The sequence below is a fragment of the Hypomesus transpacificus genome, chromosome 19, assembly GCF_021917145.1.
Source record: "Hypomesus transpacificus isolate Combined female chromosome 19, fHypTra1, whole genome shotgun sequence".
Lineage (NCBI taxonomy): Eukaryota > Metazoa > Chordata > Actinopteri > Osmeriformes > Osmeridae > Hypomesus > Hypomesus transpacificus.
In genome coordinates, this window is record NC_061078.1 from 6,006,469 (window position 1) to 6,033,811 (window position 27,343).

Here is a 27,343-nt window from a genome sequence, read left to right on the forward strand (position 1 = left end):
CTTTTATTGTCTGCACAGGTGTGGGAGGCGTTTACCAATGTGGCGGTGGGCGGGGATGCTGTTTCTCACCCTTCAATTTTTTCACAAAATCGCATACAGCACCTTTAAGTAATAGCCTTTAAAATAGGCTAAATTGTTTTTTTTTATAAATAGTTGTTTATGCATTTAAGACACCTAATCTATTTTGCTATTTTCCTAAATTGGGGCGTTGAAATTCAGTGTCCAGATTCTTATGTTTATTTTTTGCAGATATCGTTTCCAATTGAATGGTGACGTAGTGAACCATCTTGGTAAACTCAGAGCCCGTCTATGGAGAGCCTGTCCACTCCCTATTAAGCCCCATTGTAACAAATTTGGTTGCAGTTCCACCAAACTCCATTCCACTGGGGGTGATCGCCGGCATGAGTGCAAAATGAATGGAAGAACTAATGTCCTTTAGATATCATACAGGGTGGGTCATTGTTGCCCATTACAATCAGCATTCTGCTAATGAATGCTGATTATATGACGTCATTGACATTTTAAAAGGCTTTTTAGAACAAAAAAGTGACGTTACTCTAAAATCTAAAACCCAGCAGTGTGTATTTTCTTTTAAATTATCAGCCTAAAATTATATACTGAGAAAAGTGGATTTTGAGGGGTATAGGTCCACTTACAGTTAAGGCCATCCACCACCTCACACCCCCCATATTTGTATGATATTCTCCAGGGTCCCACTAACTCCCTCAGATCCTCTTCCTCCATACACCTGTCTGTCCCCTCTGCCCGTCTCACCACCATGGGGAGTAGAGCATTCAGCCCCTCTGCCCGTCTCACCACCATGGGGAGTAAAGCATTCAGCCCCTCTGCCCGTCTCACCACCAAGGGGAGTAGAGCATTCAGCCCTTCTGCCCATCTCACCACCATGGGGAGTAGAGCATTCAGCCGCTCTGCTCCCCATCTCACCACCAAGGGGAGTAGAGCATTCAGCCCTTCTGCCCGTCTCACCACCATGGGGAGTAGAGCATTCAGCCGCTCTGCTCCCCGTCTCACCACCATGGGGAGTAGAGCATTCAGCCGCTCTACCCGTCTCACCACCAAGGGGAGTAGAGCATTCAGCCGCTCTGCTCCCCGTCTCTGTATGTCACTCCCACCCCAATATTTATTCATTCCCTCATTTCAAATCACAACTCAAAACAAATCTCTTCACTACTACTAGTTGTATTTCTAATTTTTAATGCTTTTAATGTTTTTTGATATACCTCTGTATGGTGTCCTTGAGTGCCGAGAAAGGTGCCTTGGAAAATAAAATGTATTATTATTATTATTATAGACATCCATTCGTTCTGCACTCACTGGTGCCCTCGTATGGAACCAGAGTGGAACCAAAGAGTATAAGTGGAACGGCAAACAGTTCAGAACCCGGAAGTTTCCCGAAGGAGACGGTTCTCTTTATTATGTCGATGGTTCTCCCCATATTAGACATTCTCTGGTAAACTTCAGAATCTTTCGAAGTCCCGGAAGTACGGGTTGAAAACAATCCGTTAGCAGTTAGCCAGCTGTCTTGTTAAATAACTAGAAGAAAAAGGCTTTTCTCAACATTATTGCATGATAATTTGAAGAAATACACATATTCACCTGATATAAAATGGGAACCAGAGATGACGAGTATGATTATTTATTCAAAGGTGTGTGCTCTGTATTCCACTCGGTCGCCTGTCCTCTTCTGTTTGCTAGCTAGCTACCTAGCCAGTTTGCAAGCGAACCACAAACAAACCCAGCGGACCCCCGTGAGTGGCAGCGGGGTCCGTTTTGTGAATCTGTCTCTGGAATTTTGCTTTATAGTAGAGTAGTTAGCTACGTATGAGTCACTGGTTTTAGCATGTGCTTGTTCATTGCTTTGTTAAGGGTAGCCTTGCAAATTATTCACTCAGTTTCATCAAACAAGTTTCAGTAGCGTTATATTTTCCGAACTGTCACAACAAACTGTGTATTTTGTTCAGTGGTGTTGATCGGGGACTCGGGTGTGGGTAAGAGTAACCTGCTGTCCCGCTTCACTCGGAACGAGTTCAACCTGGAGAGTAAAAGCACCATCGGAGTGGAGTTCGCCACGCGTAGCATCCAGGTGGACGGGAAGACGGTAAAGGCTCAGATCTGGGACACGGCCGGTCAGGAGCGCTACCGAGCCATCACTTCTGCGTAAGCTTAGCCAACTCGTTAGTTTAACCTGTACATAAATGACTTGTAGTGTTGAGATTGTATTCCTTAGATCTACAGTAGGGCCCACAAGTCTCAGTTTACTTTCTTCAAATGTTTTTATGCCTATTAAATAGGCTATTCTAATATTCAATCATGAATCATTGTTCCTTAACAAAATATTCCTTATTGAATAAATATGTTAGAAACTTAGCAAATACTGTACATTCTGTACAACTGCATGCATGAAAAAACATCTCCCGATGTGTCTATGGTACATGGGTGGAGCCCACTGGGTGGAGCCCACTGGGTGGAGCCCACTGGGTGGAACCCACTGGGTGGAGCCCACTGGGTGGAGCCCACTGGGTGGAGCCCACTGGGTGGAGCCCACTGGGTGGAGCCCACTGGGTCGTGCCCACTAATGGTGACCATCAGGTCTGTGTTCCTTCCTCCCCTCCTGTCTACCTGACTGCCTCACATCTCCCTGTCTACCTGTCTACCTGTCTGCCTGACTGCCTCACATCTCCCTGTCTGCCGGTGTCTCTAATCCCTTGCCTGTCTGTCCCCCTACCTGTCTCTCTGCCTGACTGTCACCCCCCCCTCCCTCCCTCCTCTACCCTCCAGGTACTACCGGGGGGCGGTGGGGGCTCTGCTGGTCTATGACATGGCCAAGCACCTGACCTATGAGAACGTGGAGCGCTGGCTGAAGGAGCTGAGGGACCATGCTGACAGTAACATCGTCATCATGCTGGTGGGAAACAAGAGCGACCTGAGGCACCTGCGGGCCGTGCCCACCGATGAGGCTCGTGCCTTCGCTGGTCAGTAGGACAGGATGGGTTAGATTCGGTTCCTCCCATAGAGGTAGAAACGTCAGTACACCTCTAATATTCCCAAGAGTGAGGATGGAGGGCTAACAAAAGTGAGACTAATTTGTTTATTGACCATGATCACCGTCTACTGGTCAGAAAAGATAATTGGATTCTGTAGAAAACATACAAAATGCTGTGTGACGTGTTTATGTATTTACAGGCCTGTTTGTTTTTCATGAACACGAACCGCTCATCCAATCAACGACACATGCAGCACTGCACGTGCTTGGGTCCTAAGCAGGGCTCCCGTTGACTTTGTGCAGGGAGCGCTTCTTCAGAGAATTGTGATACAGAAAGACAGACACTAAGTTTACTAAACAGCAACATGTGATGGCCCGTTCAGACACAGCTAGCACAGTCTGAGGACATAATTTCAGATGGATACCACATCACTGTCAGAAGGTACATTGTCCAGATAAGTGACTGGGTCTGTAATCTATTTTATAATATCATGTACTTTTTTGCAGAAAAGAATGGTTTGTCTTTCCTTGAGACGTCAGCCTTAGATTCAACCAATGTTGAGACGGCCTTCCAGAGCATTCTGACAGGTGAGCGTGCAAGCAGCTATTTGGTGTCTGCATTTCCATGCCCAGTCTGATATGAACTTCTCCTCTCTTTCCCTCCCTCTTTCCCTCCCTCTTTCCCTCCCTCCCTCCCTTACCCCTGCCTCCTTGCCTCTTTGTCTCTCCCTTCCCCCTGCCTCCCTTCCCCCTGTCAGAAATCTATCATATTGTCTCCCAGAAGCAGATGTCTGAGCGCCAGGAGTGCGACATGTCTCCTAGCAACAATGTGGTGAACATCCAGGTGCAGCCCACAGAAAACAAACCAAAGATGCAGTGTTGCCAGAACATCTAACCCCAACCCAGAACATCTAACCCTAACCCACAGTGTTGCCTTCACCCCCACCACCTGTATTCTACCCAAACTTGCTCTACTTACAATCTTCAATTGTAGCCACCCTCCACCATCAGCCATTTTTTAAGGTTCCCGGTTTTAAAAACTCTCAAATCATATATATACTCATGTATTTTACGAACATCTAAGAAGCTCTTAAGTTCCATCGCCCAGTGGAGCAGACTTTGTCGTGGTGAGACCAGCTCAGACTGTGTCCCAGTGAGACCAGCTCAGACTGTGTCCTGGAGAGACCAGCTCAGACTGTGTCCCAGAGAGATCAGCTCAGACTGTGTCCCAGTGAGACCAGCTCAGACTGTGTCCCAGTGAGACCAGTTCAATGCAGAAAAACATGGTGACCCTGGCAGGCTCAGACCAGCTAAAGGTTCTTTAGCATGCAGAGATGAGGAGCAGAAGGGTTTTACACATTGTCAATTTGCTTGTAGTATGCATTTGCTTTTGCATGTTTGAAACGGCTCTTGGCTGTGTAGCATGTTTTAAACAAGGGAATTCCTCTGACTGATGGAAACATGCACATTGCCAAGACCACCTATTAGACCACATCTAATAAGCTGTTCGTATAAAAACATTTCAAGGAAACTTTTAAGCGTGAAGCATTTTGTCCGATACATTTGTCATATACATGAGAACACTACTACTTTGATGTAGACACGTTTTCTCAATATTATGGCGTTTTGTTCTCATGGATATTCAGTAAAGGAAATTGTGTAAAAGCATTTCCAGTTCCAATTTGGGAACATGTAACCATGTAACATTGGGAGCATACAACCATAGTAACGCTGGGAACATGTAATCAGGCTAATGTTGGGAATATGTAACGGTTGACTGACGTGTTTTTGTGTGTATCGTCATTCATTCTAAATGGAAATGAACAGATGACTAGAAAGGAATTCATATTACTGTTTTAAATGTGTTTCACAGGGCTAGATCATTTACAAATGTAAAGTTTATAAATGTAACCACTTGCAACTGAACATGAGAATCTTTACTGACTTCAATGAAGGACCCTTGTCTTGAAGAAGGCCAAGTTTCAATGTTGAGGAAAAGATCAAACATGCTGTTAGGAAGGTTAACAGTACAATGCAATTATTCTCATCCAAACCAAAATTAAATATTAATATCATTTCAAAACTCAAGACGGTTACCAAAAACCCCACATTGTTTGTGTGTGGCACTGTCCCCTACTAGCTTTAACCCACATTGTTTGTGTGTGGCACTGTCCCCTACTAGCTGTTCCATAGAGCCACCCACAGCTGCTTTCCCTCCCTGATGAGGAGGACAGGTCCTGTCACCATGCCAACCAGCTCACCCTCTCGTGTCCCGTCACCATGCCAACCAGATCACCCTCTCATGTCCCTTCACCATGCCAACCAGATCACCCTCTCATGTCCCTTCACCATGACAACCAGCTCACTTTTTCGTGTCCTGTCACCATGCCAACCAGCTCACCCTCTCGTGTCCTGTCACCATGCCAACCAGCTCACCCTCATGGTGTTGTACTCCAGCCCCTCATTATGCCTTACAAAGCTAGCTAAACTAATTGCTGTTCATGCCATTAATGTTTGTTCCATGTACTTATAATTATATATTTTCATTTGTCTCTACTAAAATGACTGTTTCCTTGAAGGGTAGTAGTTCTGTTCACGCTGGGGCATTGCTAGCTGTAATGTACCTTATAATCCACATGCTTGGCTAGGAAGCTCCATTAATATTATTACTACATTTTGTTGTATCATCACTCTGTGCAGTGATTATATTATTCTCTATAAAAAGGCGACACAGTGGTATGACCAGTCATCAAACTAAGGTGGACCTTAAACACAAACTTCACGATTGTAGCTTGAAGCTAAAAGCATTAGTAGAGAGTAGTATACTGTGATGGCAGCTCTCCCCAATGGCATTGCTAACCTGTCCTCATACATCCAGCTAGCTGTCTAAACTGGAATGAACGTCTTTTTGTGGAGTATGTTTTCATATACCTCAATTGTTTGCTTTACCTTTTGTTTGATCAATAATGCATTGCTGTTAATTAATGTGTGTGTAAGTAAAAAAGCTACATATTTTTCAATATTTGGGGGGGTTTATTTCTGTTGGAGTGTGTAAAGGGTGGGGAATTACATTTTGTACATATATATAAATTGAACCATTGTGTTCATATCTTTTAAGTTATCAGTTATCTTAATAAAAGTGCACCATTCATGAATGTCCAGTCCAGAATCACATCCTAAGACACACTGTCTGTATGTGTATTTGACCACATAAATTGTAATAAAGAAATCAGATGCTGAAAACATTTGATAAATGTTTGTGAAAAAATTGAGTCTTGCTGCCATATTTACAACATTCCTATTCTGTTACAACACCAGTATTTCCTTGAGAAATGGCTAGTTAATTAAGTACATACAACGCAGATAAGAATGCAGTATAATGTAATTAGCTAAGAAAATACTCTCTTAGCTTTAACGTGTGGGATTTGGGTCTGGACAAAGAATGTATAAGTTTGCAGAGATGGCAAAAGTACAAATCCTTCACTCAAGTAAAAGTACAGATACTCATGTTTAAAAAGACTCAGGTAAAAGTTGAAGTACTGACATCACAAAGTCAAAAGTAAAGAAGTATGGGCTGTGACAAATACTTAAGTAAAAAGTACCCATTATTACTACCTTACATTATATAATACATGAATACAAAAATACGGTAACACATTGGATGAGCTCACCAAATTCATAATTTATTAACCAATTTGTTACTTATTAGTTAACGGTTTGTTCACCATTAGTTATTTGTTGTTCATACAAAATGTATCATTAGTAAAGCATTAGTAAAGCTAAACCCTAACCAAAACTTAAACCCTGAACCCAAACCCTAGCCCTAAACCCTAACCCTAACTGTGTGAACAAATGCTTTACTAATGATACATTTTGTATAAACAATAAATAACTAATGGTGAACAAACCGTTAACTAATAGGTAACAAATTGGTTAATAAATTATGAATTTGGTGAGCTCATCTAAAGTGTTACCAAAAATACACTATAGACATACATCGCATGTCAGGAATACTCAGACCCTATCCCTTATATATATAATGCTTTTTGCCATGGGTGATCGGGAATGTCTCTATTCTCAGTCATGTCTCCATCGCTAACTCTGTCTCATCCAACCCATTTCATCCATCTAACGTTAGCCATTCTTGTTTCCTTCTGCCTTGCTCCATGGTAGCTTCTTGTTCCATGGTAGCTTCCTGGACTAGCTTTTGTTGTGTGTGATAGCCGGAAAATAAAAAAAGTGTAACCACAGTGTAACCACGGTGTAACCACGGTGTAATGACAGTGTAACCACGGTGTAATCACAGTGTAATGTGTAACAATAGTGCAGAGATGCCAAAAGTACACACATCCTTCACTCAAGTAGAAATACAGATGCTCATGTTTAGCTTACTTTGTTGTGCGCGATAGCAAGGAAATGAAAAAAGGCCAAGATAAAAGATCATGCCACCAAATACAGATATAAACTGAAGTAATGAACCTGGTTTGAAAATTGACTTGTACTTTGTTACTTCCCATCTCTGTGAAGGGGTTGGGGTTACACAATGATGAAAACATTGTTGCCAAATGATGCAGCTTTTTAATAGTTGTGTATTTCATATTAAATGCACTTCTTGACAACCAGTATCAAATAGCATTACACTTTTATCAGATAGAATTAAAAAATGATGTTGTTGCCAGTACACAAACTAAGATAAAACCACAGTAATTTTATTGTAAGCCTTAAAAAGTATGAAAAATTGTAAATTACTATAAATTTAATAGCAATTCTTTAATCTTTTACCAGAAATAAACAATATTTTCAACCAGTTGTTTAAAGGTCCCATGACCTCAAATGTTCACTTTAGTTTATTTAACATTAATGAGTTCCCCTAGCCTGCCTTTGGTCCCCCAGTGGCTATAAATTTCGATAGGTGTAAACCAAGCCCTTGGTATTCTTCTCCGCCTTTGAGAAATGAAAGCTCAAACGCACGGTTTTGAAAATGACGGTTACCTCCCCTTTCTCTGCTTTGCCTGCACAGAGAATTTGGCCCACCAATGAGAAAATGAGCTACTACTGTGCGAGCGCGGTATTGGTTTTTCCTCAAGACATCATGGCTTGCAAACGACCAAAGCATGGCTACAGATACAGAAACGGCACTTCCTGGGGAAAGCTCATTGTGGGACTGCTCGTAGTGGCTGTAATTCTGCACCAAGGCTGAATTTCGGGAAAGAAACTTCAGATACAGTATTAGGGGACCACTAAGGCCTATATAAAAGCATCCAAAAACAGCATGTCATGGGATCTTTAAAGGGTTAGGCTGAATATAAAGTCTGTTTTTACAAATGATACATGGAGCAATGACGGAATTGCTCCATAAACTACTAAACAGATTTATAATCTGGCACGCATGCACATGAGCTTTACGTCCTAACAAATCACATAACTACTGCACAGTAATATAATTGTTACATTTCTCTCAACTTAACAAATACAAAAGATTGTGTCTGCCAAAAGGCATTACAGGACAGTTTTGATCTTAAACATGCAAAGTAAACACAAAATAAGATAATGTATAAATACCAGAACTAGAAGAACAGCGTGTGTTCTTTCGGGTCACAGACAGACACGCAGAGGTCATGTTGATACCTAATGATGCAGGGCAGAGGTAATGCTGATCCCTAATGATGCAGGGTTTATGTCTGCATTTGTCGAATTTCTGCTCCAGGACATGTAGCGGCATCAGGCATTCCTTGCTTCTGATTGGCTAGTTCATATTGGAGTTCAATTAAAGAGCTGCACACAAATGTGTTTGAGTTAGAAATCAGGCATGACAATTCTGAGCGTAACGACATCATCACAACATCTGTCTCTTGATGTCCCTCGTCATGGTCCACAGTCTTCCCGCCATACCATGCTAAGAAGTGCTGGAGTGCCCAACACAAACCTCCAGGAGTTGAACAAATGTCTTTCACGTCACCTTTTGGTAAATTCTCCAGACCACCAGAAGTAAATAAAAAGTGTTAAATAGTTTGGTACCAACGTTGCCACCAAGGTGACAAAGTCAGTCCTCAGTTGCATAAATTAGTAGAAGCCATTTTGGGTCAAAAACAGAGTGCTCTATAGCACAGAGCTAGAGGAGTCTGTAGGCAGAGGAGGGCTGTGTGCAGGGCTGAAGCGTACAGGCAGCAGGTCGTAGTGGGCAGGGATGTGGCTGTTCCTCGGCAGGTCATAGGGGCTCTGGAGGTAGCCGGCTGCCACCAAGCCACCGGCCCGGTGGAGGATGGCGACGGACGGCTCTGGGGACAGCAGAGAAGGGGGGGTGAGAAAGAGGAGAGAGAAGGAGGATAGAGATGGAGAGGAAGAAAGAAAAGAAGGGACATTTAAAACTTTTGTTCATCGTCTTGCTTGTGTAAAAGTCGTTCACTAATCTTGCTTGTGTAAAAGTCGTCACTAGACACAGCTAAGTCAAGTGCCGCTATAGTGCAAAGCCCGCCCCTTCACTCACCCTCGTTATACTAGCCCTAACACTAACCCTCCACTCACCCTGGTTGTAGATGTTTCTGCTAGTTGCAGCAGGTTTAGAGGTGTTAGCATAGGTGAGGGCAGGGTGGGTGAGGGCAGGGTGGGTGAGGGCAGGGTGGGTGAGGGCGAGGGCAGGGTTGGTGACCACAGTGGAGGAGCAGCAGGATAGGTCTGGGTGGTGCAAGTGGTGGACAGGAGACTTCATCTCCACGTAGCTGCTCTCTGAGGGCCGGGCGGCGGACTCAGGGATGGTGGCGTAGGGGTTCTCACTGCCCTGGGAGCACGAGCTGGACACGGAGCCCTTCATGTAGTCTGGGGAGGGGACACACACACATACGCACACGCACAAATGTACACACACACACTTGAGATAAGAATTAAGAGTGCAAAACTGAACTACAATTCAATAAAAACATAATCAGTTTCAGTGATTTCTATAGTCTATAAAGACAATGCATGATTTAAAGAACAAAACTGAAGTGAACAGCCTTTAGGAAAGTAGGTCATCAGAAAAAAGTTATATGGAGGATGAAGAACAATGCCGAACACAGGAGCACAGAGAAACAGCACTGAGAATCCAAGGAGATGGCTGCAATAGGTGTGTGAGGATTAGAGTTAGGGTTAGAGTTAGGGGTAAGTTTTAATACATTTATTCATTTAGCAGACGCTTTTATCCAAAGCAACTTCCAAGAGAGAGCTTTACAAAGTGCATAGGTCACTGATAATAACAACAAGATAGCCCCACAGCATTGCGGGTAGTCAAAAACAAAAAGTACATATTGTGAACAACCAAAAAATAGTGCTTTTACACAACATTAATCTCTAAGTGCAAGTGTACCTGTAATAATGAGGAAACACCCTGTGGGACTAGCCTGGTCCTAACCAGACCCTCGTACATTTCATTTGTACAGAGGGTCTGGGATGTCTCGATTGACAAACGTTGACTTCCTTGAAGGCGGGTCCTCTGTTGAAGTTTAAAACTATTGGATCCGCCCAGAGCCACTCTGATTTGCCATAACCAATCGCAAGCGTTCGCCTTAGCCAACTCCTTCACCACTACTGTAACGGAGCTAGCTGCCGTAGCTGGAAAATCAAACTTTTCCCGAACCCCGTGGGGAGGAGGGCCACAACATCATGGCCACCAACAAAACTCAGCAAGGAATGTTCTTGCTCCGGTTTTAACCTATATTCGGCAGCGTTGCCGCAACGGCAGAATAGTTGCGCTCGCATCTTTGTCCACCGCCATTACTGAACTACTCAAACAAGTGCACGACATTAACGTCATCGTTCTCAGCCACTCCCTCTGTTCGCTGATTGGACCTACAAAAAATTTGTTTCTGGAAACCGACTTCAGAACCGACATCCCAGACCTAGTACAGAAGCAAAATCCAAATTGAGCGGAAGTACGTAGGAGGGCAGAGCCAGGCTACTGTGGGACCCCAGTGGGACCAAAAATTACCCCCAAAAATACAAGCTTCAGAAATTAAAATAGAACAAAATTCAGGCTGCTCAAATTTATATGGTGAAATTGAACCCAAAAAATCTGGCACAAATTGTTTTAATTGAGCAGCCAGAATTTTGTTCTATTTGAATATTTAGTCAGCGGCGGTTTTAGGCACAGGCCGACCGGGCAGCTGCCTGGGGCGTCACGAAGTTAGGGGCGGCTCCTTCCGCAATTTGTGTGTTTGGTGATGACACTGTTTGGCTTTTTCTTGGCTTAATTAGTTTTTTTGAGGGGTGGGGGGGTTAGGATCTGAATCTTACTGTTATAATTCGAGCAACCAGAATTTCGCGATTCAATGGCCCGCCGGCGGGTTGTAGCTTGTTAAGTTGTCTAAATCTCCCCCCCAGCAAAAAAATAGTGACTAGGGTTACTATTACACATGCATCATTGGTAAGCTACAAGTCTTGTGATTTTATTGACGTAAACCATTTCAAGATTGAGTCCAAGCTATCTAACCATGTAAAGTATTTTGTCCAAAACAATGTATAACATCCATAAATAGCCATGATCTTGTTGCATCATTCTGACTTCGCCAACTTAAGAGACCAGTCACTGACACACAATCGCTCATAACTCGGGTTCGCTTCAGAATATTTACAATATATTGGTGTCAAAATGGCCACTACACTCTGACCTTTCGATTGACACCTCATTTGACCCAATAAGAGCTTCCATGCCCTGTCCATAGCCTTCTAAAGCCAACCAGGTGGCTCCCAAAATCTGTGCATCCTGCCCCCACACTCCCCCTCCCCACTCTTTCTTTGGTACTAAACTGAAACTGGCTGGTTCACAAAGGTTTTCTGTGTCAATCCTAGTAAATCAGATAAAGCATTCCAATGTGTTTCAGCAATACTAATGGGGGATTTAGCTATATTATGATAGTTCTAAGTACCAACTTTCATTAAAGACAACAATTATGAAAAGTATTACCTTTTTATCCTAAGTATTTGACCTTGGTTACCAAGGGTCCTTTTGGAATTTCCAAAAGTAAACACCTGGATGTACCTTTAGAAAAACGTGACGTAGGAATATGAATATATTGTGGTATTATATTTCACTTTAATTAGGTAAGTCTTCATGCTGTGTTCCAATTTTGTTTTCCAGCTAAGACCTACCACCTCTAGGCCTCTTCAGGCCTTTTTCAAAACCAAATCCAGGCAGAAATAAATACTTTCAATTTCCTTGTGTTCAAGCTTCTATTACTCATCACCAGCAGGACTTACAGGGGTCCTGACAACAGGGGACAGGACTTCAGAGTGTCACCTTTCAAAAGAGACAACAATCATGCATGTACTCCAAATGGTTCAACAACAGCTTTCAATTTACTCTGGGTATGCCCATTTTAGGCTTTTTTTGTTGTTGACAGGATTGAGAAGAGGTAACCTTGAATTTTCGGATCAGAATTTTTCAATATTTGTTAGCACAGCTTACCCAGAGAGGGGCCTGGAGAAAAAACATGCCCTTAAAGAGTGCTTGTAAGCACAACAAAATGTTTACAGTCTGCCCAGGGTGGGTCTGGAAACCCCAAAGAAAGGTTACATACAGCACAGAATTTTCTAGAGATTTTTGGAGAGGAAATCAAACTTCCAGGAAGGACCCCCTCTGGCTGATAGGTGAACATACTGATGGTAGGGGACACTGTACTGAACATACTGATGGTAGGTGACACTGTACTGAACATACTGATGGTAGGGGACACTGTACTGAACATACTGATGGTAGGTGACACTGTACTGAACATACTGATGGTAGGTGACACTGTACTGAACATACTGATGGTAGGTGACACTGTACTGAACATACGGATGGTAGGGGACAACTGAGCATCATACTGAACACACTCAGAGGGACACTGGAAGATACGGTAAAAAAAAAGTCCTGATAGGCCCACAGCAGGGTTTTGTGGGAGTAAAAAAAGTCCAAACAAACTGCAACTAAGAAAGTTAGCTCTGAGAAGGGGCTACCCCAGGGCTTCCGTAAAGAAGATGCGGCTGATCTGTTTGTTCAATGAATATAGCAACTGATGACCAGGGTGTCCGGATCAGTTCCCCAGAGCTGGAAAAAACAAAGGTCTGCACAATATATTTGTTCAGGGGACATAGCAAGGCACCCCCAGGGGTCAGGGCTGCTTCCTGACTCTGGGAATATGGCCCTATGTAAAAGGCAATGGGGTGAGGGAGCAGGGATAGGGTTATAATGGATAGGGGGGGGGGGGGGGGGCAGAGAGACAAAAGGTGTAGGTGAAAAGGCAAAGGGGATAGGGGGTGGGCAGAGACACACACAGGAGACTCAGCTATTGGCTACAGAAGGAGCAAGGGGATTGGCTGAGGGGACTGGCTGAGGGTCTATGAGAACAGGGATGGTTTGTCAAGACCATTCAGCTGTAGTTATCACTGCTGCAGGGGTTCAGGGCAGGAGTAGGGCTCAGTGGTAGAGCTTTTGGATAAAAGCTAAATACATGATTATACTGTACCTTTGTAGCACTGCTCTACATGGTAGCTGTACCGTCTGTCCAAACAGTAAACACCTACAGAGTTCACACGGCTGTTAGAGCCTTGCTACAAGAAAGGCCGGGTTATAAATCATGGCATCACCTTTCTCTAGGCGCTTCAACTGAACACACTGAAAGTACTTGTATGGATGGAGGTTGTAGGTGCTAGGGTGTAGGATATAGGCTGTAGGATATAGGGTGTAAGTTCTAGAAAAAGAGATAAGATCAATATCAAGCTAATGGAAGCCTGTACATGTTAGATTTGTGTTGCTGCAGTCTCAAAAGAGATTGTAAAATCCTTCACTGTTTTCTACACTGATGGAAACTTCGATTTTGATTTTTTGTGTTTGGAGAAAACAGGGTCACTGTTCTACCTTGAGGTGCTTTAAAAGAACAGGATGAGAAGTCACTTGAGTTACTGCGCTTGTAGTAGCTCACATAGGTTAGGAATGATCATTACATGGTTAGTTTGTTTATTAGAGGTTTAGACAGGCCTCTAGGGAGGAACAAGACTAATAATTCCATAGTTCCTGATTTTGTACGTGTTAGAGATGGAAACAGACTGGACCTGAAACTTAGCAGATGGGCTATCTGATCATTTTGGGGTGAAACTGACCCATCTCGTTCAGGTTGTAGTAAGCTCCCCACTCTGGGGCACTGTTCCGGTACCTTCTCTTAGTCTTCACCTGGAAAACAACCACTGGAGTTTACTCTAGATTTCACAGAATTTTTTTATAACAGCTATGACTATCAGTAACATCAATGAACTAAAACTGACCAATGGCTGACGTTGTTTAAAATATGAACAATAAAAACATTAGCCAAATTATTTTTTGAATGTCTGTCAACGAGACACAGCAGGTCTTCGTCTCATCACCTTGGCAGACGTCTTCTTGTCGGGCCGAGTGTAGTGGCCCGCGTACGAGCAGGCGCCCAGAGTCAGGTAGCCGGGGTTGGAGCAGCTAGCCAGGCTCCTGCTGGGGGACACACCTAGAGAGCAGAGCACACCTGAACACCTCACACCTGGAGAGGAGGAATGAGTGTGTGTGTCTGATTTGTAGACACAACCCCGCAGCCTGATGCGACCATTCATAGCTAAAATAATTCATGCTGGGAGAGACAAACATAGCGAGACAGAGAGAGACACAGGGAGAGAGACAGAGAGAGACATGAAGAGAGACGGATATGGAGAGATAGATAGAGACAGGGAGATAGGGGCTGGGAGACAGGGGCTGGAAGAGGGACACAGAGAGATAGATAGAGACAGGGAGATAGGGGCAGAGAGAGGGAGATAGAGAGAGAGAGAGAGATAGATAGAGACAGGGAGAGAGGGGCTGGGAGAGTGTCTGGGAGGATGAGCAGGTTCCTCACCAGAGGAGGGCTGCTCCGTGTCTCCTGGCTGGGTGGGCGTGTAGGAGACGCAGGCTGTGTGTTCCTTTTCCTGACGGCGGTGACGTCGCCACACGGCCAGAGCCAGCGAGGTGAGGATGAGGAGCAGGAGGAAGATGACCCCCAGCACAGCGCCTACAGACCGGCGGGCCGACACCAGCGCAGGACTGATCTTGGTGTACGGGTTCAGCTCCTCCATCCACACAGCGGCTACACGTTTTTAGAACCATAACAATATTGATAAGAATAGATTGTTCATCCAGCTGACGACTAATTCCAAAGCCTCGTTTAGTGGGCTGTTTTTAAGCTTTTGATCTGCAGTTAAGGGTTCAATATTCATCCCCTGTAAACATACATTTCTAACTAGCATTAATGGATATAGGGTTAGGAGCGGTGTCAGGATCCTCTCACCCTGGTCACAGCGGATGCCTTTGTAGCCGGTGCTGCAGTAGCAGGTCCCGGTCACGTAGTCACAGCTGGCATTGTTCATACACTCACACAGCTGCTGGCAGCCATAACCAAACAGTCCCAGTGGACACTCTGTACACACATGCACAGTTAGTAACACCAACACACTCTGGATACAGACTCACTTGGACACACACACACTCACTTGGGGACACACTCACTCGGACACACACTACACACTCACTCGGACACACACTGCACAAACACTCGGACACACACTACACACACTCGAACACACACTACACACTCACTCAGACACACACTACACACACACTCTCTCAGACACTCCCTCACTCACTCTGTTCACAGCTGGGTCCTATGAATCCGGTTTTGCAGGAGCAGACTCCGCTGATGTGGTGGCAGACAGCTCCATTCTGGCAGTGACATGCCTGGGCACATGCATCCCCATAGAAACCAGGGGGACAACCTGGGCCCGACAGGTGAGAGTGGTGAGAGTGATGAGAGGGTGAGAGAAGTGAGGGAGCTGAAAGGTGTGTGTGTGTGTCTCACGCTGGGAGCAGTACGGTCCATTCCAGCCTGCGCTACAGCTGCAGTGTCCGTCTGCAGTGCTGCATTGGGCCTCGTTGTGGCAGCTACACATGTGGACGCAGTCGGGTCCCCAGGAGCCGGCAGGACACGCTGGAACAAACACACGTGGATCACACATGCATGATCCCAACATGGACACACACACCAATGTGCGCACACACTTCCCACATTTATAAACACACATGTGACTCATGATGTTTAGGTTCTTCTCTCTATAAGGAAGAGGTTGGTCAGCATGCTGACTGTTTACAACCTTGATGAGGTGAAGGGATGAAGAGAGATAGAGAAACATGGTAGGAAGATAGAAGTGAACCAATGAGGAGAGAGAGAGACAAAGACAGAGAGAGAGAGAGAAAGGGAGACGGAGATGGAGAGAGAGAGAGCGGGAGAGGGAGAGAGACAGTGTGTACCTTGGTAGCAGGAGAGAGAGAGAGAGAGAGAGAGAGAGAGAGAGAGAGAGAGAGAGAGAGAGAGAGAGAGAGAGAGAGAGAGAGAGGGAGGGAGGGGGGGGGGGGGGGGAGAGAGAGAGAGACCTTGGGAGCAGTCTTCTCCAAGCCAGCCAGGGTAGCACTGGCAAGATCCATCGATGGGGTTGCAGGTACTGTTGTTGGTGCACACACACACCTCAGCACAGTCCTTCCCAAACCTGCCACTTGGACACACTGAACATATCCACACAAACAAACAGTGTGTATGTGTGTGTATGTGCGTATGTGCATATGTGTGTATGTGTGTGTGTGTGTATGTGCATATGTGTGTGTATGTGTGTTTGTGTATGTGTGCATATGTGTGTCTGTGTGTATGTGTGTGTGTGCGTGTGTGACCTTGGATGCAGAGGGAGCCGGTGTATCCAGGGAGACACTGGCAGAGTCCGCTGGTGTGGTGGCATGGCCCGTCGCTATGGAGACACGGGGGGCAGGTCAGGCTGCAGTGCTGGCCGTAGAACCCTTGAGAACATTCTGGAAGGCCACGGCAACGCCACGGCAACACCACGATAACGCAACGGAGATGCCACGGCAACGCCACAGATACCCCAGGATGAAACAGGGAAAATGTGTTTAGAACAGATCTCATAAATCCTATACTCCCAATTAACCAACAGGGCAAAGTACAAAACATAGAAGTTAAAAGGATTAAACTCCTTTTACATTTCATCACATTCTGTGCACACACAACAGCAAGCAGGGTACTGTACACTGTACATGGTGGCCATACATGTATGTACATATATATATATATATATATATATATATGTGTGTGTCTCTTACTGCGCTGGCAGGAGGAGCCTCGGTACCCAGGAGCACACACACACGTGCCATCCTGGGGGAAGCAGGAGCCTCCGTCTCCACAGTCACACCTGGAGGAGCAGTTGGAGCCCCAGCGGCCCCCCTCACACACCGCCTCACACTGCACTCCTGCACACACACACACACACACAACATACACACCATATACACACACAACATACACACTCACAACATACACACACACACAGGGAGGGGGGACGACGACAAATGACACAAACTCTGGTTATTTATTCACACACATATACATTGCTTCCACAGTTCCAATACTGTATATTGTTAAATATTATAATACGTGTAGATGAAATCCATCATTCTGATGGACGATGCGGAGGCGTGAACCGTCCGACGCGCAGCGGAGTCCAATATTAGGTGATATTGGACACCTCGAAGGGCATTATCCCGCTTATACCAGGTCACTTTTTTTTACAAACATTAATTCATGTTTTCAGGCGTTTTGCAAAATAAACCTAACATTTTTTTACGTTAGCCAACTCTGATATTTATAGTCCGCTCAGCTCATAGAACCAACACCGGCTTTCCCTTGGCTGAGCTATTAGCCCAAAAGCTAACGTTATGCTAGCAGGATTCAAAGGCAATAACATTGTGTACTGTTGACAAACAGTACATATAATTTTACAGTATGTTTGACAATAAGATTTGCTAGCTAACCAGCCATGTCACTGTCCCAAAATCAATATCAAGATTTTCACGAACAATATCGGCCATATACTAGTAGGCCTACTAGGCTACAGTATGGCCGCAGCCTGTGGAGCGAGTTGAATAGCAAATGGATGTGAGATGAACGCATCAAAGTTGACATTTTCTCCAAACAGTGATTATAATTTGACAGTATGTTTAACAACAAGACTAGCCAACTAATCGAGCCATGTAATTGTCCCCAAATAAAATCAAGATTTTTAAGAAGAAAATAATCGGCCATGTGTAGAGTTGCTGCTACTGTTCTGTTGGCCGCAGCCTGTCTGAAGTAGATTGACTAGCGAGGTGAATAGCGAATGGGATGTGAGATGAGCGGTTACGTGACACTGACACACTACATTCAGAAAATAAACGTTTTTCAAATAGGTTAAAATAAATATTGAAGTCACTCATAATTTGTAAGTCTTTTAAAATTGTAAATGGAGGCTTTGACTCCGTCACTGTTGTTATGGTTACTTATTTCAGATATTTTGTACAGGCGTAGCCAGCGGAATAATTTAGAACAATGAAACGGTGAACAGTTTTCCTGCAATTACGCAGTAGGTGTCTGTTATCACCCGATAATAGACATCCCTGCAGCCAATCAGAATCAGATTGTTATTTGTGTTGGAATTAAAGCCATTTTAGCAGAACCATGTTGTCTGCTTTCTATCAAAAGTAATTGGTTGCTAGGCAACACCTGAAACACACTGTGAGAAGATTTGAGAGCTAGCTAATTAGCTAGCTACAATTAATCTACCATTTATTGTCATTAGCGGTTATGTGACGTTACGTTAAATTGACTAAATGTGACACTTACCATTTATTTATTGTCATTAGCCAATCAGAACACTCGTACTGTCGCTGTATTGGGGACCAACTACAGAAAACCAGAATCTGGGCGAACCAATGAAATTGCCAGGTCGGGCTTTATACGATAATGGACAGATGATCAACAGTAACGTAATCACCCACGTCACAAAAGAGCGCTTAAGTTGAATTCGTTTTGAACAAACATGGCTACCGCTGGAGATCTGGGATGTTGTGATTCTGCCATCGAGTCTGTTTTAGAAGACATCGACAGCGCATTAATTTTGAAAGAGGAACAGAGAGACGCAATCAAGGCATTTGTTGATGGAAAATATGTTTTTGCCGTCCTTCCTACGGGATTCGGTAAAAGTTTAATTTATCAGCTGGCCCCGATGGAGTTGTAATCCTAAACGGAGAACTTCGTATATGCATTGCCCTTTATTGTTTCGCTCAAAAAGGTTGACCGTGTGAACAAGTACTCTCCCTACCCTTAAATTAATTTTACAACACAGGCAAAAATCGTTTGTATTCATTCTTCAAGCATACTTCAAGTCTGCTTGTAGTTTAGTTCTGTTGACAACAACTATGCGGTGCTTAACATACGTCACATACTCTGTTGCTCTGATTGGTTGTAGATCTATCCAATTGAGCGAAGAGGCATTTGTTTTCCAGGCTTGTTTGAAACACGCCCTGTAGTCAAAGCCCAACGGAGAGTTCCCAGACTCATATTCTGACTAGAATTATGAGTATGACAACGTCAGGCTAACTGAAGACATCAACGGCGGCGAAGAAATTGTTAACTTTCTAAAAGAGTCGTTATTTGTGTTGGAATTAAAGCCATTTTAGCAGAACAGTGTTGTCCGCTTTCTATCAAAAGTAATTGGGTGCTAACCAACACCTGAAACACACCATGAGAAGACTTGAGAGCTAGCTACAATTAGACTACCATTTATTTTCATTTACAAAATGAAGAGAGCTAAAAATGCCATATAATAAACTACTTACAAAATGAAGAGAGCTAAAAATGCCATATAATAAACTACTTACAAAATGAAGAGCTCTAAAAATGCCACATAATAAACTACTTACTAACCTCGATCGGCTTACTTATCTCTCTCTCTCTCCCTCCTATCTCGCTCTTTATCTTTTACTATTTTTCTCTCTCTCCTTTTTTCTGTCTCTCTCTTTGTCTCCTCCTCTCTTTACCCTGTCTCCCTCTGTGTCTATGATTAATGCCTCACTTTTCTCTTTGCTGATTTCAATTCCGATGTTTGTTCCTGTGGAGGTGGATGCACTCTCTTTAGAACGTATCCATACCTGCACTCCTCCATCTGCTGTCAATACGGAATAACGAACGAAGTCAACTAAAGACCTGTTGTTGACGTTACGCCCTGAATCAACTGTAAACTGTAGCGTATAGTTGTTTGTGCTGCAAATACAATTTTAATTGATCCAATTGCAATAAAATTAATTTTGAAATAGAGATATGTGTTTTTTTATGTAATTGAATGATCAAGTCTTGGGCCATTCCGCGGCACCCCTGAGCATGCGTCACAGCACCCCAGGGTGCCACGGCACCCACTTTGAAAACCCCTGCCTTATAGTATATCCATACAAACATTATATACACATATAGATACCTATAGATGACATAAATACACACACCACTGACCTGTCCAGCCAGCCAGGCAGTGACAGGTCCCACTCACAGGGTCACAACTGTCGGCATGGACACAGTCACAGTTCTCTCGGCAGTCCTGCCCGTAGGTACCATCCTGAGAACAGAACACATCCAGAACATTCTGGGAACTGGTGATACGGTGTGTGGAGTCTACAGGTACAGCCAGAGACCACCTGACAGCAATCTGCACCCTGGAGAGACTTCAGATACACACATCTGACGTTTACTGGCAAGCTTCCCTCAGGCTTCAGGGCAGGGGTGACAGAGTCAGGAGAGGTGTGACAGAGTCAGGAGAGGTGTGACAGAGTCAGGGAAGGCGTGACAGAGTCAGAGGAGGTGTAACAGAGTCAAGAGAGGTGTGACAGAGTCAGGGAAGGTGTGACAGAGTCAGGGAAGGTGTGACAGAGTCAGGAGAGGTGTGACAGAGTCAGGGAAGGCGTGACAGAGTCAGAGGAGGTGTGACAGAGTCAGGGAAGGTGTGACAGAGTCAGGGAAGGTGTGACAGAGTCAGGAGAGGTGTGACAGAGTCAGGGAAGGTGTGACAGAGTCAGGGAAGGTGTGACAGAGTCAGGGAAGGTGTGACAGAGTCAGGGAAGGTGTGACAGAGTCAGGAGAGGTGTGACAGAGTCAGGGAAGGTGTGACAGAGTCAGGGAAGGTGTGACAGAGTCAGAAGAGGTGTAACAGAGTCAGGAGAGGTGTGACAGAGTCAGGGAAGGCGTGACAGAGTCAGGAGAGGTGTGACAGAGTCAGGGAAGGTGTGACAGAGTCAGGAGAGGTGTGACAGGGTCAGGGAAGGTGTGACAGAGTCAGGAGAGGTGTGACAGAGTCAGGGAAGGTGTGACAGAGTCAGGAGAGGTGTGACAGAGTCAGGGAAGGTGTGACAGAGTCAGGAGAGGTGTGACAGAGTCAGGGAAGGCGTGACAGAGTCAGGAGAGGTGTGACAGAGTCAGGAGAGGTGTGACAGAGTCAGGGAAGGTGTGACAGAGTCAGGGAAGGTGACAGGACAGCTGTGACAGACTCACAGGACAGGGGATGTGGCAGTACTGGTCCCTCCAGCCGGGGCTGCAGGTACAGGAGCCTGTGACGGGGTCACATGCAGCGCCGTTGGCACACAGACACGTCTGGTTACAGCTCAGCCCCCAGGTCCCACTGGGACAGGATAGGCTGCAGTCCACACCCTGCCAACCTGGAGGAGAGAAGAGATAATGAGTGTGCTATAGAAAACAGCTCAGATGGATGAGCGGTTAGGGAGTCAGACTATTAATCAGAAGGTTGTTGGTTCGATTCCCGGCCGTGCCAAATGACAATGTGTCCTTGGGCAAGGCACTTTACCCTACTTGCCTCGGGGGGAATGTCCCTGTACTTACTGTAAGTCGCTCTGGATAAGAGCGTCTGCTAAATATGTCAATGTAATGTAAAACAACTTCTTCAACCACTGTAAATTGGAACTATCTCTCCCTGGATTTGAACAATATGTGACATGCAACACACGAAACAACAGAGTTTTGGATAAATGTTACGGAAACATAAAAAATGCATACATAGCAAAACAATTGCCCCCACTGTCAAACTCAGATCACAATGCTGTCCGGTTAATCCCAATTTATAAACCTGTTTTTAAAAGGAGTAAACCACAAACTAAGACAGTGACAGTGTGGGACAAGGACAGCATAGAAACACTCAAAGGATCCCTCCTCTGCACAGACTGGGACATATTCTCTAATCTGGAGATTGATGATGCTACTGAAGTTGTAACAGACTACATACATTTCTGTGCAGATAATGTGGTTACGAAAAAGACAATTATTGAGTATCCCAACAATAAGCCCTACATATCCAAGAGCGTAAAGGACTGTATCAATAGGAAAAAGCTAGCCTTTAAAAACAATGATAGAGCAGGACTGAAAATGGTGCAAAGAGAACTCAAACAGAGGCTGAGGGAAGCCAGAAAACGTCACAAGGACACCATAGAGCAGACTTTTATGTCAACGGATTCAAAAAAGCTGTGGGACTCCATGAAGGCCATTACAAATATGAATACCACCAAGAAACGCCTCAGTACTGATGATGATCTGGGGAAGGCAAATGAATTGAATTACTTTTTTCTAAGATTTGATAGCCTTGACTTTTCTGTGGAATCTAATAATGTCTTAGACACTATTTTAACTGATGTTAGCTACAGGATTATAATTGATCCACTCAGGATTCAGTCTATTTTCAAACATGTGTGCACTAAAAAATCCACCGGCCCAGATGGCATTTCTGCACTGCTTTTAAAGGCATGTGCAGAAGAGCTCACTCTAGCTTGGTGCCCCATCTTTCAGCGGTCTGTGGATTCACACACTGTTCCTGCTCTGTGGAAAAAATCCATCATAGTTCCTGTAGCTAAGAAACCGTGTCCAGTTGACAACAATGATTTTAGACCTGTGGCCCTGACTTCGATTGTAATGAAAAGTTTTGAGAAATACATGTTATCTGTGCTTAAGGCAGAGGTCAACTTGGCACTTGATCCATATCAGTTTGCTTATAGGCAGGGGAGAGGTACTGATGACACTATTAACAGCATCACCCACTCCACTGTCAAGCACTTGGAATGCCCAAAAGCATATGCACGGATTTTATTTATTGATTTTAGCTCGGCTTTTAACACACTTCAACCCCACCTGCTCATCTCTAAACTAAGGAAGATGAGTGTTAACCCTTTTTTAATTAAGTGGTATTTTTCCTTTTTAACCAATCGGAGTCAGCAGGTCAGAGTCAATAACACCCTCTCAGAATGCAAATCAATCAGCACAGGTGCCCCACAGGGTTGTGTCTGCTCCCCGGTTCTTTTCACACTTTATACTAATGACTGTACAGGCAGCCACCCAGGGAACCTCGTTTTTAAATTTTCTGATGATACCGCCATCGTCAGTCTACTGCACAAAGATTTCAGTACCTCAGCCTATTTTTCTGAAATAGAAAACTTTGTGCAATGGTGTGATGCTCACTACCTCACTCTGAATGTTCTCAAAACTAAAGAGTTGGTCTTAGACCCAAGATCAGTAGGGGATCATAGCCCTGTCATTATACATGACTCACCCATTGAGCAGGTCAGCTCTTATAAATATCTAGGGGTTCACTTAGATGACACTTTTAGTTGGCATGTGCATGTTGACATCTTGTGTTCCCGTCTACAGCAGAGACTGTATTTCCTACGCAGACTGAGGGTATATGTGGTGAACAAAAGAATTATGGTTTTATTTTACCAGGCAGTGCTGGAGAGTTTAATCAGATATGGGCGTCATCCTGGTATGGCAACCTCACTGCAAAACTGAAAACTAAACTCGCTCGTCTGGTGCACACGGCCATGAAGGTCATTGGAAAAAGCAGCTACCAGACCTTGCAGTCTATTTACGAACAATCTGTTCTTAGTCAAGCCCAGAGAATAGCAAGGGACCCTTCTCACATTCTCCATCCAGAGTATGACCTCCTACCCTCAGGGAGGCGATATAGAGTCCCTTGCTGCAAACTTAACCGTTTTAAGAACTCATTTGTTCCAACTTCCATAAAACTTCTCAATGCTGCTTGAGGCTGTAATCCATGTAATCATTTTTATAGTGCTTTTATTACGGTGATCTTTTAGCATGTATTATTATGAGGTGTATGTATGTGTTATGTTATTGGATATGTGCAATAATGTTATGTAACTGTTGATAATGTTTGGCTGAGGATGTATTGTTTGTTGTCTATGACTGTCAAGGCATTTATGATGACGCACCACAGAGACCAAGACAAATTTCCCTGAGCGGGACAATAAAGTTCATCGTATCGTATTCTTCTACGAGTAAAAACCTTGCAAAAACCTCTATTCATCTCTGCTACTGACTGACCTGATATTATGCACCATATACGGAATTGCTCTTATTCAAATTTGTATTACATAAACTGTTTATTATAGGATAGTAGCTCATTTAGGTTAGGAATTATTATAACAGGTTCGGTTTATTCATTATAGGTTTAGACAGACCTCCAGGGATTGTCAAGAGGAACAGAATGAACTTGAAATGGGACTATAGAATGAAACCATCTATACATAATAGTATGCAGACTTTATGATCAAGTAGAATAAACCATGTAAATGGAGCAGTATCTTTGTTGCTATGGTGAACTATCATCAGATGTGCCTCACTAAAGTCTACCCTTGTCAAACCCAGATGTGTTGATATAATCACCCTTGTCAAACCCAGATGTGTTGATATAATCACCCTTGTCAAACCCAGATGTCTTGATATAATCACCCTTGTCAAACCCAGATGTCTTGATATAATCACCCCTGTCAAACCCAGATGTGTTGATATAATCACCCTTGTCAAACCCAGATGTCTTGATATAATCACCCTTGTCAAACCCAGATGTCTTGATATAATCACCCCTGTCAAACCCAGATGTGTTGATATAATCACCCTTGTCAAACCCAGATGTCTTGATATAATCACCCTCGTCAAACCCAGATGTCTTGATATAATCACCCTTGTCAAACCCAGATGTCTTGATATAATCACCAGGCATCCCAGAGACGTCAATATTTAAAGACTGACAGAAGTAAAGTGACCCTTTTGACATGGATCACTTTATCTCTAGACAGAGTGAGCTGCTGAGAGCTCCTGGTTCAAATACATGAAGTAGTATCACCCTGAGGGCAATCTGATTGGTGGAGGGTATTGTAGTTCACCCCCCCAACGCTCACCGCATAGGAACGATAATGTAGTTCCTGTGGTGGGTTCTTTGGCCTGTGTGTAGCATGTGAGCAGGAGGAGAGGTACCTGCTGTGCAGATGCAGGAGCCATCTACATGTGAGCAGGAGGAGAGGTGGCTGCAGTTCATCCCATACAGACCGTCCGGACAGCGGGCGGAGCAGTCCTCACTCTGCCAGGAAAACACGTCAGTCTACTGCACAATCCTCCACACACACACATGTGTATGTGTGTGTGAATGTGTGTGCATGTGTGTGTGTGTATGTGTGTGCATGTGTGTGTGTACCGTGCGTCCAGGAGCACAGATGCAGGCCCCGGTGATGCTGTTGCAGCCCGAACCGTTTGCACAGTCGCATGGCTCCTTGCAGCCATGGCCGTGGTAACCAGAAGAGCAGGTCTCGTTGCAGTGAAGCCCCGCCCACCCAGCAGAGCACAAACACTCACCCGTCAACGGATGACAGCTGGAGGAGAAGAGGAGAGAAAAGAGGAGAGGAGAGAAAAGAGGAGAGGATGGAACACTAACAGCACTGACAGGAAACTTCTACAAACTGTGAAATGTTATGCCACTCTTGTGTTAGTCTACAGTGTATTAATGTTTTGCCACTATTCAGCATCAGGATTGTAGATAATATGTATATGGACCCGGGCTACTTTAAAAAGGGTTAGTTAGGGTTAGGGTTAATGTTGCCCCCCAAAATCTGTCTGGAGCTGTAAAATATATTTGAGCCTTAGGATGAAAGTTTTTGACAGGCTGTTTACAGACATAATAGGTAATGCCATGACTGGCAGCACGGACCCGATGGTGTAGCCGGCGTTGCCATGGCAGCACTAACCTGAGGGTGTTGTCGGGGTTACAGGGGCAGGACCTGTCGCAGCTGCGTCCGTAGAGACCAGAGGGGCAGAGCCGGGCCTCACAGCGGGGCCCCTGGAAGCCCTCGTCACACAGACACGCCCCCGACACCGGGTGGCAAGATGCTCCGTTCTGACAAACACACGGAAGAGCACACTGGGGGCCGAAGGAGCCGGACACACACTCCTCCTCACACCTGGGGAGGGGACGAGGGGAAAAGCAGGGAGGGGACGAGGGGGGAGGTGAGCAGGGGAAGGGGATCAGAGGAGAGGAGGGAGCGGCGGGGAGGGAAGGAGGTGAGGGAGGAGAGGGAAGGAAGGAGGGGAGGGAGGGAAGGAGGTAAGTGAAGGAGATGAGGGAGGTTAGGGAAGGAGGTGAGGGAAGGAGGTGAAGGGGAGGGAAGGGGGTCAGGGAGGGGAGGGAAAGAGGTGAGGGAGGTTACGGAAGGAGGTGAGGGAAGGAGTTGAGGAAGGGGAGAGAAGAAGGTGAGGGAAGGGGGTCAGGGAGGGGAGGGAAGGAGGTGAGGGAGGGGAGGGAAGGAGGTATGTGAAGGAGTTGAGGGAGGGGAGGTAAGGGAAGGTGAGGGTAACCGAGTTCAAAACTGTTCGCAATAATGAAAAACACAAGAAATCAATAATTTTCCAGCTAGCTAGCATATACCCAGTGCCTTCGAAACATTTATGATTGATTTAGAATGTTTAGGCCTAATGTTTAAATTAAATATTATTTTATTGAAAGTGTCCCATTGTCATTGTTTTTATTTCAAAGGCATCTTTTATCAAATGAGCAATGTGAATGAATGAGATGGTACAAGATCTAGCTAGACTAACAAACGTGAAGTTCACAATGCTGTTTGTCCATTGCATAGCAACAGCCACACGTACAGGACTATTTTCTCTCGGCTACTGAAATGCGATACACAACGTTTGTTGGCTATAACTATTTTGTGCTGAAAGGCAGCTTAGTATTTATTTATTATTTAAAATTTCGTCTCCTCTGTGTTTTTACCTGTCTCCTCTGTGTGTTTACCTGTCTCCTCTGTGTGTTTACCTGTCTACTCTGTGTGTTTACCTGTCTCCTCTGTGTGTTTACCTGTCTCTGTGTGTTTACCTGTCTCCTCTGTGTTTTTACCTGTCTCCTCTGTGTGTTTACCTGTCTCCTCTGTGTGTTTACCTGTCTACTCTGTGTGTTTACCTGTCTCCTCTGTGTGTTTACCTGTGTCTGTGTGTTTACCTGTCTCCTCTGTGTGTTTACCTGTCTCCTCTGTGTGTTTACCTGTCTCCTCTATGTGTTTACATGTCTCCTCTGTGTGTTTACCTGTCTCCTCTGTGTGTTTACCTGTGTCAGTGTGTT

General features: G+C 44.7%; 2 protein-coding genes across 2 annotated transcripts in view; one reads left to right on the top strand and one right to left on the bottom strand.

Moving 5' to 3' along the window:
* Positions 1 to 1,463: 1,463 nt before the first annotated feature.
* On the top strand, positions 1,464 to 6,252 carry LOC124481964 (ras-related protein Rab-11A-like). Its single transcript, XM_047042277.1, has 5 exons — positions 1,464 to 1,667; positions 1,983 to 2,178; positions 2,800 to 2,993; positions 3,512 to 3,592; positions 3,763 to 6,252. The coding sequence occupies exons 1-5, from the start codon at positions 1,628 to 1,630 to the stop codon at positions 3,897 to 3,899; spliced, it is 648 nt and encodes a 215-aa protein (XP_046898233.1). The 5' UTR covers positions 1,464 to 1,627; the 3' UTR covers positions 3,900 to 6,252.
* Positions 6,253 to 8,241: 1,989 nt separating this feature from the next.
* Positions 8,242 to 27,343, bottom strand: part of LOC124481759 (multiple epidermal growth factor-like domains protein 11) — a 35,987-nt gene continuing 16,885 nt past the window's right edge. The window contains exons 9-25 of the mRNA XM_047041957.1: positions 25,974 to 26,186; positions 25,427 to 25,601; positions 25,210 to 25,312; positions 21,427 to 21,590; positions 20,395 to 20,497; positions 17,178 to 17,324; positions 16,734 to 16,868; positions 16,443 to 16,571; positions 15,871 to 15,999; positions 15,659 to 15,787; positions 15,304 to 15,432; positions 14,875 to 15,102; positions 14,381 to 14,493; positions 14,120 to 14,189; positions 13,486 to 13,539; positions 9,530 to 9,820; positions 8,242 to 9,282 (exon numbers count right to left, since the gene is read on the bottom strand). Coding sequence (XP_046897913.1) covers positions 9,104 to 9,282; positions 9,530 to 9,820; positions 13,486 to 13,539; positions 14,120 to 14,189; positions 14,381 to 14,493; positions 14,875 to 15,102; positions 15,304 to 15,432; positions 15,659 to 15,787; positions 15,871 to 15,999; positions 16,443 to 16,571; positions 16,734 to 16,868; positions 17,178 to 17,324; positions 20,395 to 20,497; positions 21,427 to 21,590; positions 25,210 to 25,312; positions 25,427 to 25,601; positions 25,974 to 26,186 — 2,491 coding nt within the window. The 3' untranslated portion in view covers positions 8,242 to 9,103. The remainder of the gene's footprint in view (positions 9,283 to 9,529; positions 9,821 to 13,485; positions 13,540 to 14,119; positions 14,190 to 14,380; positions 14,494 to 14,874; positions 15,103 to 15,303; positions 15,433 to 15,658; positions 15,788 to 15,870; positions 16,000 to 16,442; positions 16,572 to 16,733; positions 16,869 to 17,177; positions 17,325 to 20,394; positions 20,498 to 21,426; positions 21,591 to 25,209; positions 25,313 to 25,426; positions 25,602 to 25,973; positions 26,187 to 27,343) is intronic.

What these genes read in the sequence shown, in the direction of transcription:
- LOC124481964 (XM_047042277.1), top strand. Translation starts at nt 1,628, where the DNA reads ATGGGAACCAGAGATGACGAGTATGATTATTTATTCAAAG. An exon ending in GTATGATTATTTATTCAAAG is followed by an intron (nt 1,668 to 1,982) that starts GTGTGTGCTCTG and finishes TATTTTGTTCAG; the next exon opens with TGGTGTTGATCGGGGACTCG. An exon ending in CTTCCAGAGCATTCTGACAG is followed by an intron (nt 3,593 to 3,762) that starts GTGAGCGTGCAA and finishes TCCCCCTGTCAG; the next exon opens with AAATCTATCATATTGTCTCC.